This window comes from Triticum aestivum, chromosome 3B (genome assembly GCF_018294505.1).
Source record: "Triticum aestivum cultivar Chinese Spring chromosome 3B, IWGSC CS RefSeq v2.1, whole genome shotgun sequence".
Taxonomy (NCBI): domain Eukaryota; kingdom Viridiplantae; phylum Streptophyta; class Magnoliopsida; order Poales; family Poaceae; genus Triticum; species Triticum aestivum.
In genome coordinates, this window is record NC_057801.1 from 703,973,214 (window position 1) to 703,987,954 (window position 14,741).

Consider the following 14,741-nt stretch of genomic DNA (forward strand, 5'->3'; position numbering starts at 1 on the left):
TGATGAAGGATTAGTTCAACCCCAATCCAGAGAAGTATTTTCGTTGACGATTTCGGATGCACCGAAGTCTCGGTCTCACCATTGTATTTTTTTGGAGAAGCCGTATGAATGGTCTAAACCGAGGGGAGTGCATCAGGGGAGATAAGTGCTAGGCCTATGATGAAGTGTGTCGCGGCTGTCTGAGTACTTGCCTATGGGTATTTGGCTGTCACCATTTATGACTATGTCCGCATTGGGGAAGATTCAATTCTGGAGACCTTTCGAAGATACACACAAGCCGTGATTAAGATCTATGATGTGGAGTACTTGAGGGGCCGAATGATGAAGACACCAAGAGACTCTTGGGTTTGAGTGAGGAACGAGAATGACCTCAGATGTTTGGATCAATTGATTGCATGCACTGGACATGAAAGGTTCTGCAAGGTGAAAATATCAATACAAATGGCACTCCGAAGATCCAACAATCATTTTTTCAGGCTATTGCCTCGGAGGATCTATGATTTTGGCATTCATTCTTTTGATTTCTGGACTCTCATAATGATCTGAATGTGTTGTCAAGATCACCACAATTCGGACGGCTTGTTGCTGCAGATGCTCCTCCTTGCAATTGTTTGTCAATGACCGTCAGTACACGATGGATTACTACCTTGCAGATAGCAACTTTCCTCCATCCACATTTGTGAAGACAAACCCACATCCTAAATTGCGGTGTGCTTTAGAAGCGCTTTACCATTATTCGTGGCCCTGCTGAGTATTGGACTCCACGGGTCCTATGACAAATAAAGACATGTTGCCTCATCTTGGATAACATGATCATTGAGGATGAGAAGGCAAGCTAGCTAGAGAACTTTCGGTACATCGTCAATGGGGATCCCGTTGAATCGGAACACGATGCAAACATGATACATCAATTCCTCAGAGCCCATGGGCTACCAAAATCCGAGACAAACTTGCAACGGCTGATTATCAACAGACAACCAATACCTCAAAAAATAAAATCAATAGACACCAATTATAACAATTAAACAGTGTCAATTTTTTTATAACAATTAAACAACGGGCAAAACAGGTGGTACAATCAAAGGAGTAGGTCTCGGTGGACTAAGCAAAGTGCGGACCCTAGCATATCATTATTATGCTTATTATGTACTTCCTCGGTCTCTTAATATAAGACGTTTTTAACATTAACGTTTTTATATTATGGGACGGAGGGAGTACTATAGTGCGTGTGGAACTTTAATAAGCAAACACAGAAACGACTGCAACAGGAGTATACATAACAAATTACGGAACGGTTTCGCACGCGCGTGTATGGGGAGGAAGAATGCTACTCCCTCCGTTCCTAAATATTTGTCTTTCTAGACATTTCAAATAACTACTACATACGGATGTATGTAGACATATTTTAGAGTGTAGATTCACTCATTTTGCTCCGTATGTAGTCACTTGTTGAAATGCCTAGAAAGACAAGTATTTAGAAACGGAGGGAGATGTGTGCGCTACGTAGCAATACGGTGTCCATGGTGAGCCCCGGGCCGAAGCCAAAGAGCACGCCCCACTCGCACCCCTCTCCGTTGGTGCTGCATCCCTCGGCGGCGGACCACCGTCGCAACTCGTCGAGGACGAACCACGCGCACGCGCTGCCCATATTCCCGTACTCGGCCAGCACCTTGCGTGATGCCCGCATCTTCTCCGGTTTAAGTCCCAGCGCCGCCTCCACCTTGTCGAGGATCGCGCGCCCCCCTGGATGCACCGCCCAGAACAGGGAGTTCCTATCGGTGATTGCGACGCCGGAGCCGTCGAGCATATCCTGGAGGCCGGCCTCGATATTTTTGGCGATCAGCGACGGGACCTCGCTGATGAGGCCGAAGGTCAGGCCCACCTCCCGCATGAGTCCCTGTATGGCGCCGCCGGTCTCCGGGATGAGGTGCTGCGTCGCGTGCACGATGTCAAACAGCTGCTTCTCTGTGGCCGGGTCAGCGTCGGCCCCGGCGACGACGGTGGAAGCCCCGTCTCCGAAGAGGGCCTGGCAGACCAGGTTGTCCATGTGGGCGTCGTCGACGCCGCGGAAGTACATGAGGTTGGTCTCGACGCAGACGGCCAGCACGCGTGCCCCACCGTTGTTCTCGGCGAGGTCCTTCGCCAGGCGCAGCACCGCCGCGCCGACAAAGCAGCCCTGGTGGTATAGTGCGACACGGCGGACGGAGGGAGAGAGCCCGAGGAGCCGTATGATGTGGTAGTCGGCGCCGGGCATGTCACTGCCGCCGCTGGTGGAGCCCACGATGAGTCTCAGCGTGTAATCTTGTTTTAGTCTGTTTGTTTCCCTTTTGTAATCACGCATGCACGTTTGCTTTGTATTTCCGTGTGCATGACGCGTTGGATAAGCGCATGCAGCACGTCCCTTGCATCTAGGATCAGGCATAGTGGGGTTAGCTTGGCGTGAGTCTCGGTCAAGGCGTTGGCCTGATCGTGTGTGTAGGCATATGCCGTTTAGCTCATCTCTGAAGAATAACAGAAAGACGCCAGAAAAGACGCGTATCTTTGCGTCGCAAAAATCTTCCGTGTGTGATCTGTTCTTCGTGTCTCGAGAGAAACCACCATTGCTAGCTGAGAGAGAAGCCTGGGACCTGTGCGACTCCAATCGGCACGCCGTGCGAGTCGCCCGCGACGCAGAGCACGCCGAGAGCAGCAAGTGTTTCTGCAGGCATAGCAGTGAACACCGCTGCAGACGCTGACGAGGGGCGGACGCCTCCGTCCCACACCTACGACGAGCTCGGGCCCAAGGGGTTCAGAAACCTGATGGAGATCTTGGAGGAAACAACGGTTCCACCTGGTGCGGAGTTGCAGTTCGCCGACGCCGGTGTGGATGCTGAGTTGTGCTTGCTCGGTACAGAGGAGCCCACGTCACTCGTCGAGGCTCGGAAGGAGCCAAGCTGGAGGCGTGCCATGGAGGAAGAGCTTGACTCCATCCGTGGCAATGATACATGGCAGCTCGTCGACCTCCCGCCCGGACAAAAACCCATCGGTCTGAAATGGGTATACAAGCTGAAGAAAGATCCGAGCGGCGCCATCGTCAAGCATAAAGCCCGCCTTGTTGCAAAGGGATATGTGCAGCGCGAGGGGGTGGATTTTGATGAAGTATTTGCCCCTGTTGCGCGCATGGAAACTGTGCGTCTGCTCATCGTTGTGGCTGCACTTGAGGGCTGGCGTCTGCACCACATGGACGTAAAGTCCGCATTCTTGAACGGAGAGCTGCAGGAGGAGGTGTTCGTGCGACAACCCCCTGGCTATGAAGAAGAGGGCAATGAGCACAAAGTCTTGAAGCTGAACAAGGCATTGTATGGACTTCGTCAGGAGCCGAGAGCATGGTATGCCAAGTTGCATGCCACTCTGCTCACGCTCGGGTTCGAGAGATGTCCTCTTGAGCACGCGGTGTACATGAGAAGCAAAGGTGGCTCGCGGCTGCTCGTAGGCGTTTATGTCGATGACTTGGTGATCACTGGTGCAAGCCAAGTGGAGATTGACAGCTTCAAGGAGCAGATGAAACTGTTCAAAATGAGTGATCTGGGTTTGTTGTCATACTATCTCGGGATCGAGGTAGCCCAGACCGCCAATGGCGTTACACTCAGCCAGGCCGGATATGCTCAGAAGATCCTTGAGAAGGTTGGAATGGCGGAGTGCAACCCAAGTCAAGTACCAATGGAGCCAAGACTGAAGCTAGTTAAAACTGATCAGGACAAGAAAGTGGACTCAACTCAGTACCGCAGCATAGTTGGGAGTCTGAGGTATTTGGTAAACACAAGGCCGGATCTTGCTTACTCAGTGGGCGTCGTTAGTCGTTTCATGGAAGCTCCTACGGTGAACCACATGGCAGCAGTCAAGCAGATTTTGAGGTACATCCGTGGCACCATTCATCTCGGCTGTCACTATGAAAGGAAGGAAGAAGAGGAGCCACGACTTGTTGGATACAGTGATAGTGACCATGCTGGTGATCTTGATGATCGTAAAAGCACATCAGGTGTGCTATACTTCCTTGGCACCAATCCAGTAACTTGGGTCTCACAGAAACAAAAGGTAGTGGCAACATCATCGTGCGAAGCAGAATATATTGCTGCAGCTATCACTGCTTGTCAGGGAATTTGGTTATCATGGCTGCTTGGTGAACTGATGAACAAAGAGCAGCAGAAGAAACTGATGAAGAGGGAGCAGCAGAAGGTTTTGATCAAAGTGGACAACAAATCTGCAATTGAGCTTTGTAAGAACTCAGTCCATCATGATCGCAGCAAGCACATAGATGTTCGCTATCATTTCATTCGTGAGTGCGTTGAAGAAGGGAGGGTCACCGTGGAGCATGTCCGAACCGGCGACCAGCTCGCCGACATACTGACCAAGCCGCTCGCCCGTGTGAAGTTCCTGGAGCTTCGCGAGCGCATTGGACTCCGAGCGATGAAGAAACAAGATTAAGGGGGTGAATCTCAGCGTGTAATCTTGTTTTAGTCTGTTTGTTTCCCTTTTGTAATCACGCATGCACGTTTGCTTTGTATTTCCGTGTGCATGACGCGTTGGATAAGCGCATGCAGCACGTCCCTTGCATCTAGGATCAGGCATAGTGGGGTTAGCTTGGCGTGAGTCTCGGTCAAGGCGTTGGCCTGATCGTGTGTGTAGGCATATGCCGTTTAGCTCATCTCTGAAGAATAACAGAAAGACGCCAGAAAAAACGCGTATCTTTGCGTCGCAAAAATCTTCCGTGTGTGATCTGTTCTTCGTGTCTCGAGAGAAACCACCATTGCTAGCTGAGAGAGAAGCCTTGGACCTGTCAATGAGGTGGGTGATGTCCTCGAGCGGACCTCCCCACTCCTTGAGCGCGGCGGTGGCCGCAGCGGCGGCGAGTTCCGGGACCTTCTCGGAGATGATGGCCTGGCGAATGTCCAAAGTAGGCGCCATGTAGGTGGTCATCTCAGGATTAGCAGCCAGCAGTGCCACGTCGATGTAGAGGTGCCGCTTCTTGATGGTCGATTTCTCACCTGCAGTACGCATGTTACCATTGAGCGAAGGTTTTTTTTTTTGCGGGTAACCATTGAGCGAAGGTTAATATGAGCATCCATCTTATGGACATTATGGCTCTCGGGACGGTAGATTTTTTTTGATTCGGTGATACTGACTAATATTTTTTTACGGCAATGATAAAATCCCGAAAGTTCGGATTTTAAGCATGGCAACCCGAAAGTTGCCATGTCTTAACAACTAAAGTTGCCACCTCGCGTCAACTAAAGTTGCCATGTAAAAACGTTCGGGGTGAAATGCTTAAAATCCGAACGTTCGGACTTTATCGGGGTCCTTTTTTTAACATTGTGGCTATATATCTGCACCCGCAAACTAGTTTTTGGGTAAAAATTTAACAATGGGCTATGTCATTTAACGGTGGCTCCGCTAGAAACTATAAAAAATTATAGCGGAGCTAAGCTACAGTTAATGTTCTTAATAAATTATGAAAAAATATAAGCATACAAATACATGATATATGAATCACAATAATCAGTATAACCGATTTGTTTATCTAAGATTTAGTATCTTAAATTAGTAAAAGAAATATATTTTTCAAAATAAAACTAAGAATTTGTATCATAAATTCTTTGTTTTCTTATAAGAAATATAATTTTTTGGATTTAGTCTCTTGTAGTTTAACTTGGTTGGTGCCATGGAATTGCACTTGAATTTAAACTGCAAAATTTCATTAATCTTTTTGAATTGTTTTTATATTTTTCTTAGAATTACAATCATGAGATTCCTGGCTTTTATTGAAGAGACACAACTTCCCCGATATAGTATCATGACATTTTTTGTAATTCTCAAGCTTCACTTAAATTAATACTTCGTGTTAATTTTCCAACCACGATATTAATCGTTGTCTGTTTGGAACTTTCAACGGGAAAGTCATCCTCATGTTGTGGAACATGCTCAGTTGTCACACGACTCAGAGCAAGGATAATAAGCGAGCCCAATTGTTACCTCTATATCAATGACACATCATCTATAGTCAGTCTAATAACGCACTAAGACAGTTGTTGTTGGTTCTACATATTGTGTCATTAATATGTGTGGCACACCTTCTTCTCTCACAAAGTGAGTTGGAGACTATCCTATAGCATGCTATAAATTTACAATACACTCTTGTTCTCTCAGAGCGCTTTTTCAGCGGACGAGCGCCTCATAGGACGTTATCTCGCCCGCTCATATAAGGATCGTGCTTCCAGTTTCGCAGTCCAGGCTGGCTTTACGAACAGTCCAGGCTTAGTTATACATCGAGTCGGCGAGTATACGGTATCGTATTGAGTCAGAGGAAAACGCGTCGGATTTAATGATATACTAGAATTGTGCGAGCCTCGAGGTACAGGTTAGAACAGAACAGTGCTTAGATGGTTTAATGGTATGCCAGGCCAGAGCTTTCCTCCCCAACAACACGCACAAAACAGTGCTCAACTGGTTTAAAGGTATGGCAGGAATCCAATGGAGAATATGTGCCGGGTCTCGTACAGGTGGCGACAATGGTTAAGTGATCCCCTTCTTAACCCTAAACAACTGACCTAATTAGAACTAACTATATTCTGGAGTAGCTAGGTACTGAATATGTGCCTCGTACGGTCGTACCCTACGTGTGGCTCCAGTGCTTGACACCGGGTTAAACTTTGAATCTAGCTGCCTACGTTGATTTTCTAAATTTACCTTGACTTTTAACCATAGACCATGCTACATGAAAAATAATTAATTAGCATGATTTGATCACTGCTGTTACTTACAATAGCTAGTCAATGTGTACGTGCAATGCATGTTAATTTGGAAGTATATCAAGTGCATGTGGATATTAATTACGATATTATTTGCGTGTTATTATGTGATTAACACTATATTTGGCATGAAATTAACTGCACGCTAAACGTGTTGAGCGCTCGACATTGAAGCAGTCTAGATCGTTGGATTGAAATGATTTGATGATCGAGATTAATTGGATCTGCTCCTTTGGGTCTTTTATATTGGTATAGATATAGATATAGCGGTAATTGCCTTTGGCTCCTAGATATAGATAATGTTTTGATTCTCCAAACATGTTTTAAGGGGACTGCTAATTTCAACCAGGTCAACATGCCTGTTAATGGCCCATGTACCGACTCAAAACCTAACAACTTGTGCATGATTTGTTTGAAGGGGTATCAAGTACGACCAGCTGCATAGCAGACGTGGGCCATGCCGTGATAAACGGCAACCTTATACGCACCAGGATAGTGACTTATTAGCAAGAATACAAGGAGTAATAAAGGCATGGTGGGAATCCAGATGAAAACAAACGAGGAGGATACCGAGACCCGACAGAGTCGTCCTCCAAAACGACTATTTGCTTGTTCTCTCTCTCTCTCTCTCTCTCTCTCTCCAACTCATTACAAATTTGATGTGGAATATTATAGTCCACTTTGTCACCCCATTTTACATGCTCTCATATTGCTTGTATATGTCAACTTGCATTTAATATGATTTATAAATTATTAAAATTAAATTATACTCCCTCCTTTGCAGAATATACGGTGTATTGATTTCCGTGCAAGTAAACTTTGAATGTTTGATCAAGATTATTGAATAAAAATATAAACATCTGCAATACCTAGTAGATAAAATACGAAACTACTTTTCATGATGGATCGAATTATATAAGTTTTGTACATATTGTTGATATTGATATATTTTTCTAAAACTTGGTCAAACATGCACGCATTCGGCTTTTGATAAAACAAATACACCTTATATAAAGGGACGGAGGGAGTATATCACATTTGTCAGAAATAGATGGGTGTGAATCCCCCAACGAAGTAACGGGTTAGATAAAGGTAGGAGAGCTCCATGGAGGTCCTATGGAATTTCGTCCATCATATTATGGCTTAGTAGTTCATCCCCACTAATATATTTATCTCAATATGCACTATGTGCTCAAGAAGTAAAGATGCTTGGCAATAGGCCCACCTGAAGACGATGCATGCAAAAAAGTTTGAATGTTTTCACTATGTTATGCTACCTACATTAAATAAATATTTATGGTACTTACATTCAATTAAAAAATATAATCATACCATAATCATATGTATTTTTAGTTTTAGTTCTTTATATTATTACTCCAAATATTCATATTCATATATAACCAAACCTTCCTGAAATACTCCATAAGCCCCTATTTACATGACTCACATCTTTTTCAAAGACCAACTTTGATAACCAATTGATCAACATAATGTATGTTACGCTTAAAATGTTAATACCATTCAATTCATGCTAAGATTTAGATTACATCTGTATAATTTTTATGATATGTTATATATTATTGAGGAAATTAATGAACAAAATTTTATGATAAAATGAGGGCTCCATGAATTAAGGGACATAAGGAGTATATTTCAAGCAATTCCCGCACCAACACACGTGGTACCATCTAGTAGCATACAGCTTAGTAGACCTATATTTACCTCATAAAAATAATCTATGAACAACAACATATCAGTAAATGTGTCAACTGATTTTCTTATATCAAATTGTCGCAAATGCAACTAACGATGACAAACAACAAACCCTTTCCTGCCCCCACACGGATCACGAAGCACAGTCGTGTGTCTAAGATAGATACTGCCAGAGCAAGCTATGATAGACACAATTTTGTATATATTATATAGACACAAACATTAATCTTTTGTACTCCTGAGGTGCATACTACCATATTCACTATACTTGTATACACAGTTATTACACCTCTTTATCATTCTCAATATACTTAATTAATTATTCTAAGATACCTCAATGCAAGTTATACCAAAAAATATCATGGGAGCCATTAGTTCATCCAATATAGCATAAAGTTTTTAGTACAAAAAATGCAGTTGATGAGAAAATAATATAAAGTACATAGACTAAAATGGAAGTTTTTATGGAGCTCGCTTTGGGTATCTATTTTATTAGTGAACTATATTAAAATAATAGAGAGGTATAATGTTCTCATGTATGTGGTATATGAAAGAACCATCTCCACAGTTGTCCGCTAATTTTGTTAAAAATTTGAAGTGACAACTCATATATTTCCCAACAATCAATTTTATTAATTATTAGCCACTTGATGAGATCCAAGCATCCAAAATGAGCAGCGTCAAATATATACTTTGTATAAACTGCAATATTCATTACAGGAATGGAATAAATACACATGTTGTCTATATATAGTAACGGATTTGAATTTCCTACTAATGATCATGACCATCATCCAACATTGATCTACTTGATACTCCTATTTAACTCCGACCATTTAGACTCTACTAACTTCCACCCCGCAAAAAAATTAAAAAAAAACTCTACTAACTTCGGTTCCAGTAGTTTAATTAATTAATAGGAGTATGTGCTTATCACATGGCCTTTGTTATTTCTGGAAGGGAAACAAAAGGTACGCAGTTTCCACAAAAGATACGTACATATGCGCCTGAACTTGTCCTTGAGGTGCTGCTTGTGGTCACTGTTGGTGACACGGAAGTAGAAGTCTGGGAACGTGCTCTGCTCCACCACGTTGCTGGGGTTGCCCGTCCCTATGGCCAAGATGGACAAAAAAAAAAAAGATGGACGCCGTGCCCATGGCCTTCTTCTGCCCGTGTACCTTAGCTACCTGACCCTGGCTCCCCATGTCTACTCTCGCTTCCTGAGCGGAATGCTATCCTCTAGATTAGACCAAAAACCCTCAAGCTAGTCGAGACTGGTTGGCTTCAACTCCATGGAGCTTATCACGTCTATTTATAAGGGCGTTGTTGCTGCTCCTAATACTTCATGCTTTGATGCATGCGTGTGTGTGGCCCGTGCATATGACAAGAAAACCCTAGCACTGATTCTTATTTACATCCCCTAAATGTTAGACCTTTCTTTCTACTTTCGAGTTCTTCTCGCTGATACCTACACTAATTGTTAAAAATAATTGTGGTTGGTATATACCTACACTAATTGTTAAAAACAATTGTGGTTGGTATGTCTACCCAAGTCCACCATGGTTTTTCTTTTGCTGCAGTGACATTAGCTCAGGAGTAGTTGTGAGCTGTGACCTATACTCTCGAGGGATTTCAGGGTTCAAAGTACTACCGACATATGGAAGTTAGTTGCTGTGTCATCTCCTAATACTATCGACTTTTCCTTAGCTGATACCTACACTAACTGTTAGAATAAAATGTGGTTGGTATATATCCCCAATTCCATCATGCCCACGTTGGACCCGGCCCACGCTGGTCCATCCGACCCCACATATATTCCTCACCATCCGCTCCCTGGATCAAACCCTAACCACTTCACTCCACTCCCCTCCGCCACCCAACCTCCCGTCTGGCGATCTTCGACCTTCTCCGGCATGACGGGCAGCGGATCCGAGTCCTACACCTCCAGATCCGTCGACCCCGAGCTCATCCCACGCAACCCCAAGGAGGTGATGACTGTCAGGCTTGCACTCTGCCGCTCCCAGGAGGAGGCCGCCCAAGGTAGAGCTCGGACTCCTTCCTTCAGGAATCCATTGTGTCCGCCCAAATGACGCATGGATCCGCCGCGAGGTGTGGCATCGCTGGCTCACCGCAGGCAACGCGGCTTGTGTAGCGTCCGAACCGGCGGCGGATGCGCAACCCCTCTGTTGGCGCGTCGAGGCGGAAGACGCACCATGCATGTTGTTCGATGCAAACATGGCGTGACGTGCCCGCCATGCGAGGCAGCGGGCGCGGGAGGCAGCGGCAACCCTCACAGCAGTGGACGTTGGCGAGGCGGAGTCACATTCTCCGGCGCCCCTATGGTGCACCTATTCGGGCGCCGCAACCGCGTCGTGGTGGATGTCGCTGGCACATCCTAGGATGGATCCATCATCAATCTGACGTTCACCGACACCGTCAAGGTTCCGGGCTCCGACGAGAAAGACTAGGGAATGGAAGACGGTGTCGCGTTGAGTCCCGTGAGCCGGATCGTGTCCCATGTCCTACTCTACCTTGCCAGCGACCGGACAAACATTTTGGGGAGCGCAGCCGGCCGCCGGACGAGCTCTACTTAAGATTAGTTTTATGTTGCATGTAATAGTATGGATTTGAGGTTTATAATTCAAGGTATCCGGTTGTGGAATGGATTATCTGAGGCATGACCGGTCACTGTCTCAGACGCACCCGGTCGCGTCTGCAGTCGTTTGAGGGGTCAGATTTGCCAAGTCCGTCTATAGATGCTCATATCCATGGTGTTGTCTACCACTAAGGGAGAGTCAATCGCCGTGATCATGGTTTTGATGCTACAGATCATGCCCGAGTGTCAGGAACTATGTCTAAGACGTGTTTTGCCTCTGTCAGTAGAACACATGAAAGTGGTCTCGCCAACAACCTCGTGTGAGGGAAATGATTCGCGTGTCATGGGAGCATATTGAGGCACCTGAGTCTACCGTGTCGGTGGTACCTATGGTTGATCATGTTGACATAGCCGACGTTTGGCGCCTGCTCTTGGGAGCCACTTGGTTGATGACGAGTACACAAAGAACTACAACGACTTTTTACGGTTTCTTTCACAAATGGGTGGCTGATCCCTGGATACAACAAGACATGTGGCTATCTCCCGAAGGAGGAATCAATCAAGAAGAATCCAGGAAGAAACAAAAGCGAGAAGGGTGGCGCCAAAGGGGCGTTCAAGATTTCATGATGGAGGGTGCTCAGTTCTTTGGGTATTCAGCATGGCTTTTGGTTGTTTGAGTTGTCATTGTAGGTCTTTTTTTCGGGGCTTCTGCTTTGTTGCATGGTTATGGGCGGTTGTGTGTTGGGAGCATTTGGAGGGCCACCTATGCGGTAGTGATGTTTCGTGCTTTGTGAGTAGTTCGCTTATGGGTTGTTTCAATCAGTATTCACTCGGTTTGTTGTAAATTAATTGAGCAATTTAATTCTTAATTCATCGATGGGCCAAATCTTTCCCCGTTTTAAAAAGAAAAAAAACTGACCGACCAGCCTTCATGTGCACATGTATTTACAAATCATTCATAAGTTTGAGAAATATAGGGGTATGAGTTAACCACAAATGGGAAAGCAACAAACATGTAACATAATAGCAAGGGCGTCTCCAACGCTGACCCTCAAACCTCTCGCATACATTTGGAGAGCACGGTCCGAACGTGTTGTGCCATCCAACGGGGGCCTGTATCGATCCTCCGAGCGGCCCGGATACAATTTCTGCTGCAAACTAGAGACAAACTAGGGGGGTTTGCAGGCGTCCAGACCGCTGCCACGCCCGCTTCTGACCGTCCTGGCCCACCCAACCTCCCTCCCTCAGCCGCCCACGCTTCCCGCCCAAAATGGTCAGCGCTGCTCTTGAGCGTTAGTGCCGCATTCATGCCCGGCCAGAGCCCGCGCGTCCTCTCACTGGCGTCGGCATTGAAGCGGTGCGCCGGCTGAGAGAGACCAGACTGCTCCGCATCCTGGTGCACGCCACTCCTCCCACGTTCAAACGACACAAAGGTCGTCCATCTGCCGCCACATTAATGACACACAGTTGTCGAGGAACCTACTCCGGCGCCACCCATTCGCCCGTCAACCATCGACCATTGCTATTCGCCCATCATATAAACTGCAACCCGAGTCATAGCCGCATTAATCCTCCTCCGGTCCCTTTCTCCTATCCGCACTACTCTCATCATGGCCTCCTCGCGCTCCAAAGCTCTCTGGGATGGACTGGCGCCGGAGCAAAAAAAGAAGATGGCCACCATTGCTGCTAGCTAGCAGGCCAGCAGGCAGTCGTAGGCTACCGACGTCCCAATTAATGGAGGACGTGGCCGAGGGCGAGTCGGCGCCAACCTCCTCTCCAGCACAAAGCTTGCCAGTGCATTGCACCATGACCATCGGCGCCCCCCTGCCCATTACATGGACATGGTGCGGGAGGCGCAGGCTGATGTGGCCTACAACCTCCAGCACCTCTAGGAGCACTAGCAGATGGAGGAGAGCTTGACGCCGGCAAGGCAATCATGCCAGACGCAGACGTGGCGGAGCAGGAGGCGCTACTCGAATCCTATAGCTCTGCTTACGAGATCCGCCTCGCCCGCTGGCGGTACCGCCAGCGTCAGGCAGAACTAGGGGCCGAGTTCGAGGAGGCGGCGGACAAGGTGTGGGGCAAGACTGACGAGGACGACATTGCAGGCTCCGCCGAGGCTGTCCACGCCGCCACGACCACGAAGCCGACACGTCCCCAGGCGCCGCCGACAACATGGAAGAGTAGTGCATGGCAGTTCACCGCCGCTCGAGGCCCAGGAAGGCCACCACTCTTCCCCTCTACCCGAAGCCAAGCTTGGCGGGCTGATAATCGACAGCCGATTAGTTGCTCAAACTACGGTGGCGGAGGCTGCAGAGGCAGAGTTGGAGCACACCGATTCGGAACTGGAGAAGGCGAAGGCAAGTGCCGGAGATTTAGTTTTTGGGGCTCATGACCAGACACGAGGAACGGGCGCCGACAATCATTTAGATTAGGTTTAAAATAGAGGTATGTCTGAAATTATACCTCCAGAATCAGATGAGCTCTACTTTTAATTGAAGTATGTCCAAAATGTAATGAATTTCGTCATGTTTATATGAAATCTGCCGAGTTTGCATGAACCTCTTCCGGTGTATATGAAAAAAGAAGAAAATGGACGGAAAAGATACCGTTCTCACATATTCCCGAGATTCTGTTTTAGCGGTGCTTACGTATACCCTTACGCCAACAGTAGCGTGAACAGACGATGTGTGCATGAATATTTCAACAATCAAAATTTGACTTTACTATACGTAATCACTCTCAGTCAGCTCTGATTCTTATATTCATCTCCTAATTATTGGATTCTTCTTCCTACTTCTGACTTTTCCATATCCGATACCTACACTATAACTGTTAAAATAAAAAGCGGTTGTATATATCCAAAGTCCACCTTGTTTTTCTTTTTCTTTTTCTGCTACAGAGTTCGTTTGTTGCAGGGTCAGTATCTGAAGTTAGTTGTGAACTGTCACGTAAATCCTTGGATTTAACAGTACAATTTAGTACGGACAAAGGGGATTACTATTAACTTATCATGTCAACTTCGAAAAATATAGTGAGCTGAGCCATCCACGTATGGGAAGCAATTGACATGTATGTGTTTTTCCTATTGTTTCTTCCCCTAGCCCTAGGAGTATAAGGCAAACTCTGCCTTCCAGGCTTCAACGGCGAGCCCGTGGATTCGCCTCCTCTCTGCTTGTCGCTCCGGTGGCTGGTGGTGGGGAGGGGAATCCTGCTGCCCCCGCTCCACCTAGTAGTTAAGTTAGGGTTTTTTTAGTCCTCGTAGGCGCGATGTTCGGGCAGATGGCGATGCTTCTTCGTGTTTGTCTTCTGGGCTTTGATCTTCTTCAAGTTCATCTATCTGGAGTAGTTGACGGAGCTCCGACACATACTCCTGTCATCTTCTTGTGGCGGTGAGGTTAGAGTTTCTTCTCATGTGACGAGATCTGGTGTCAGGTGTTTCAGATTTATGCAATAGTTCAACGGCGACAACTGCGGCTCCTGGGTCCCTCCCCTACCACAATAGGAAAGGCGTCAGGGCCACGCACCACAACTCCTTCCTCTTCTACACGACCAAGAAGCACCGTCAGCACTGCTACCTGGAGACCCACCGGAGAGCCCACCGAGTAGACCGCCACCCGAGACCGTTGCCTTGGCATCCCACTCCA

At 46.6% G+C, this 14,741-nt stretch overlaps 1 protein-coding gene across 1 annotated transcript; it reads right to left on the minus strand.

Annotated features, from left to right (window-relative positions):
* Window positions 1–1,036: 1,036 nt before the first annotated feature.
* Window positions 1,037–5,173, minus strand: LOC123071871 (chalcone synthase-like). Its single transcript, XM_044495443.1, has 2 exons — window positions 4,814–5,173; window positions 1,037–2,288 (listed from the first exon to the last, which is right to left on the minus strand). The coding sequence occupies exons 1-2, from the start codon at window positions 5,035–5,037 to the stop codon at window positions 1,475–1,477; spliced, it is 1,038 nt and encodes a 345-aa protein (XP_044351378.1). The 5' UTR covers window positions 5,038–5,173; the 3' UTR covers window positions 1,037–1,474.
* Window positions 5,174–14,741: the final 9,568 nt, after the last annotated feature.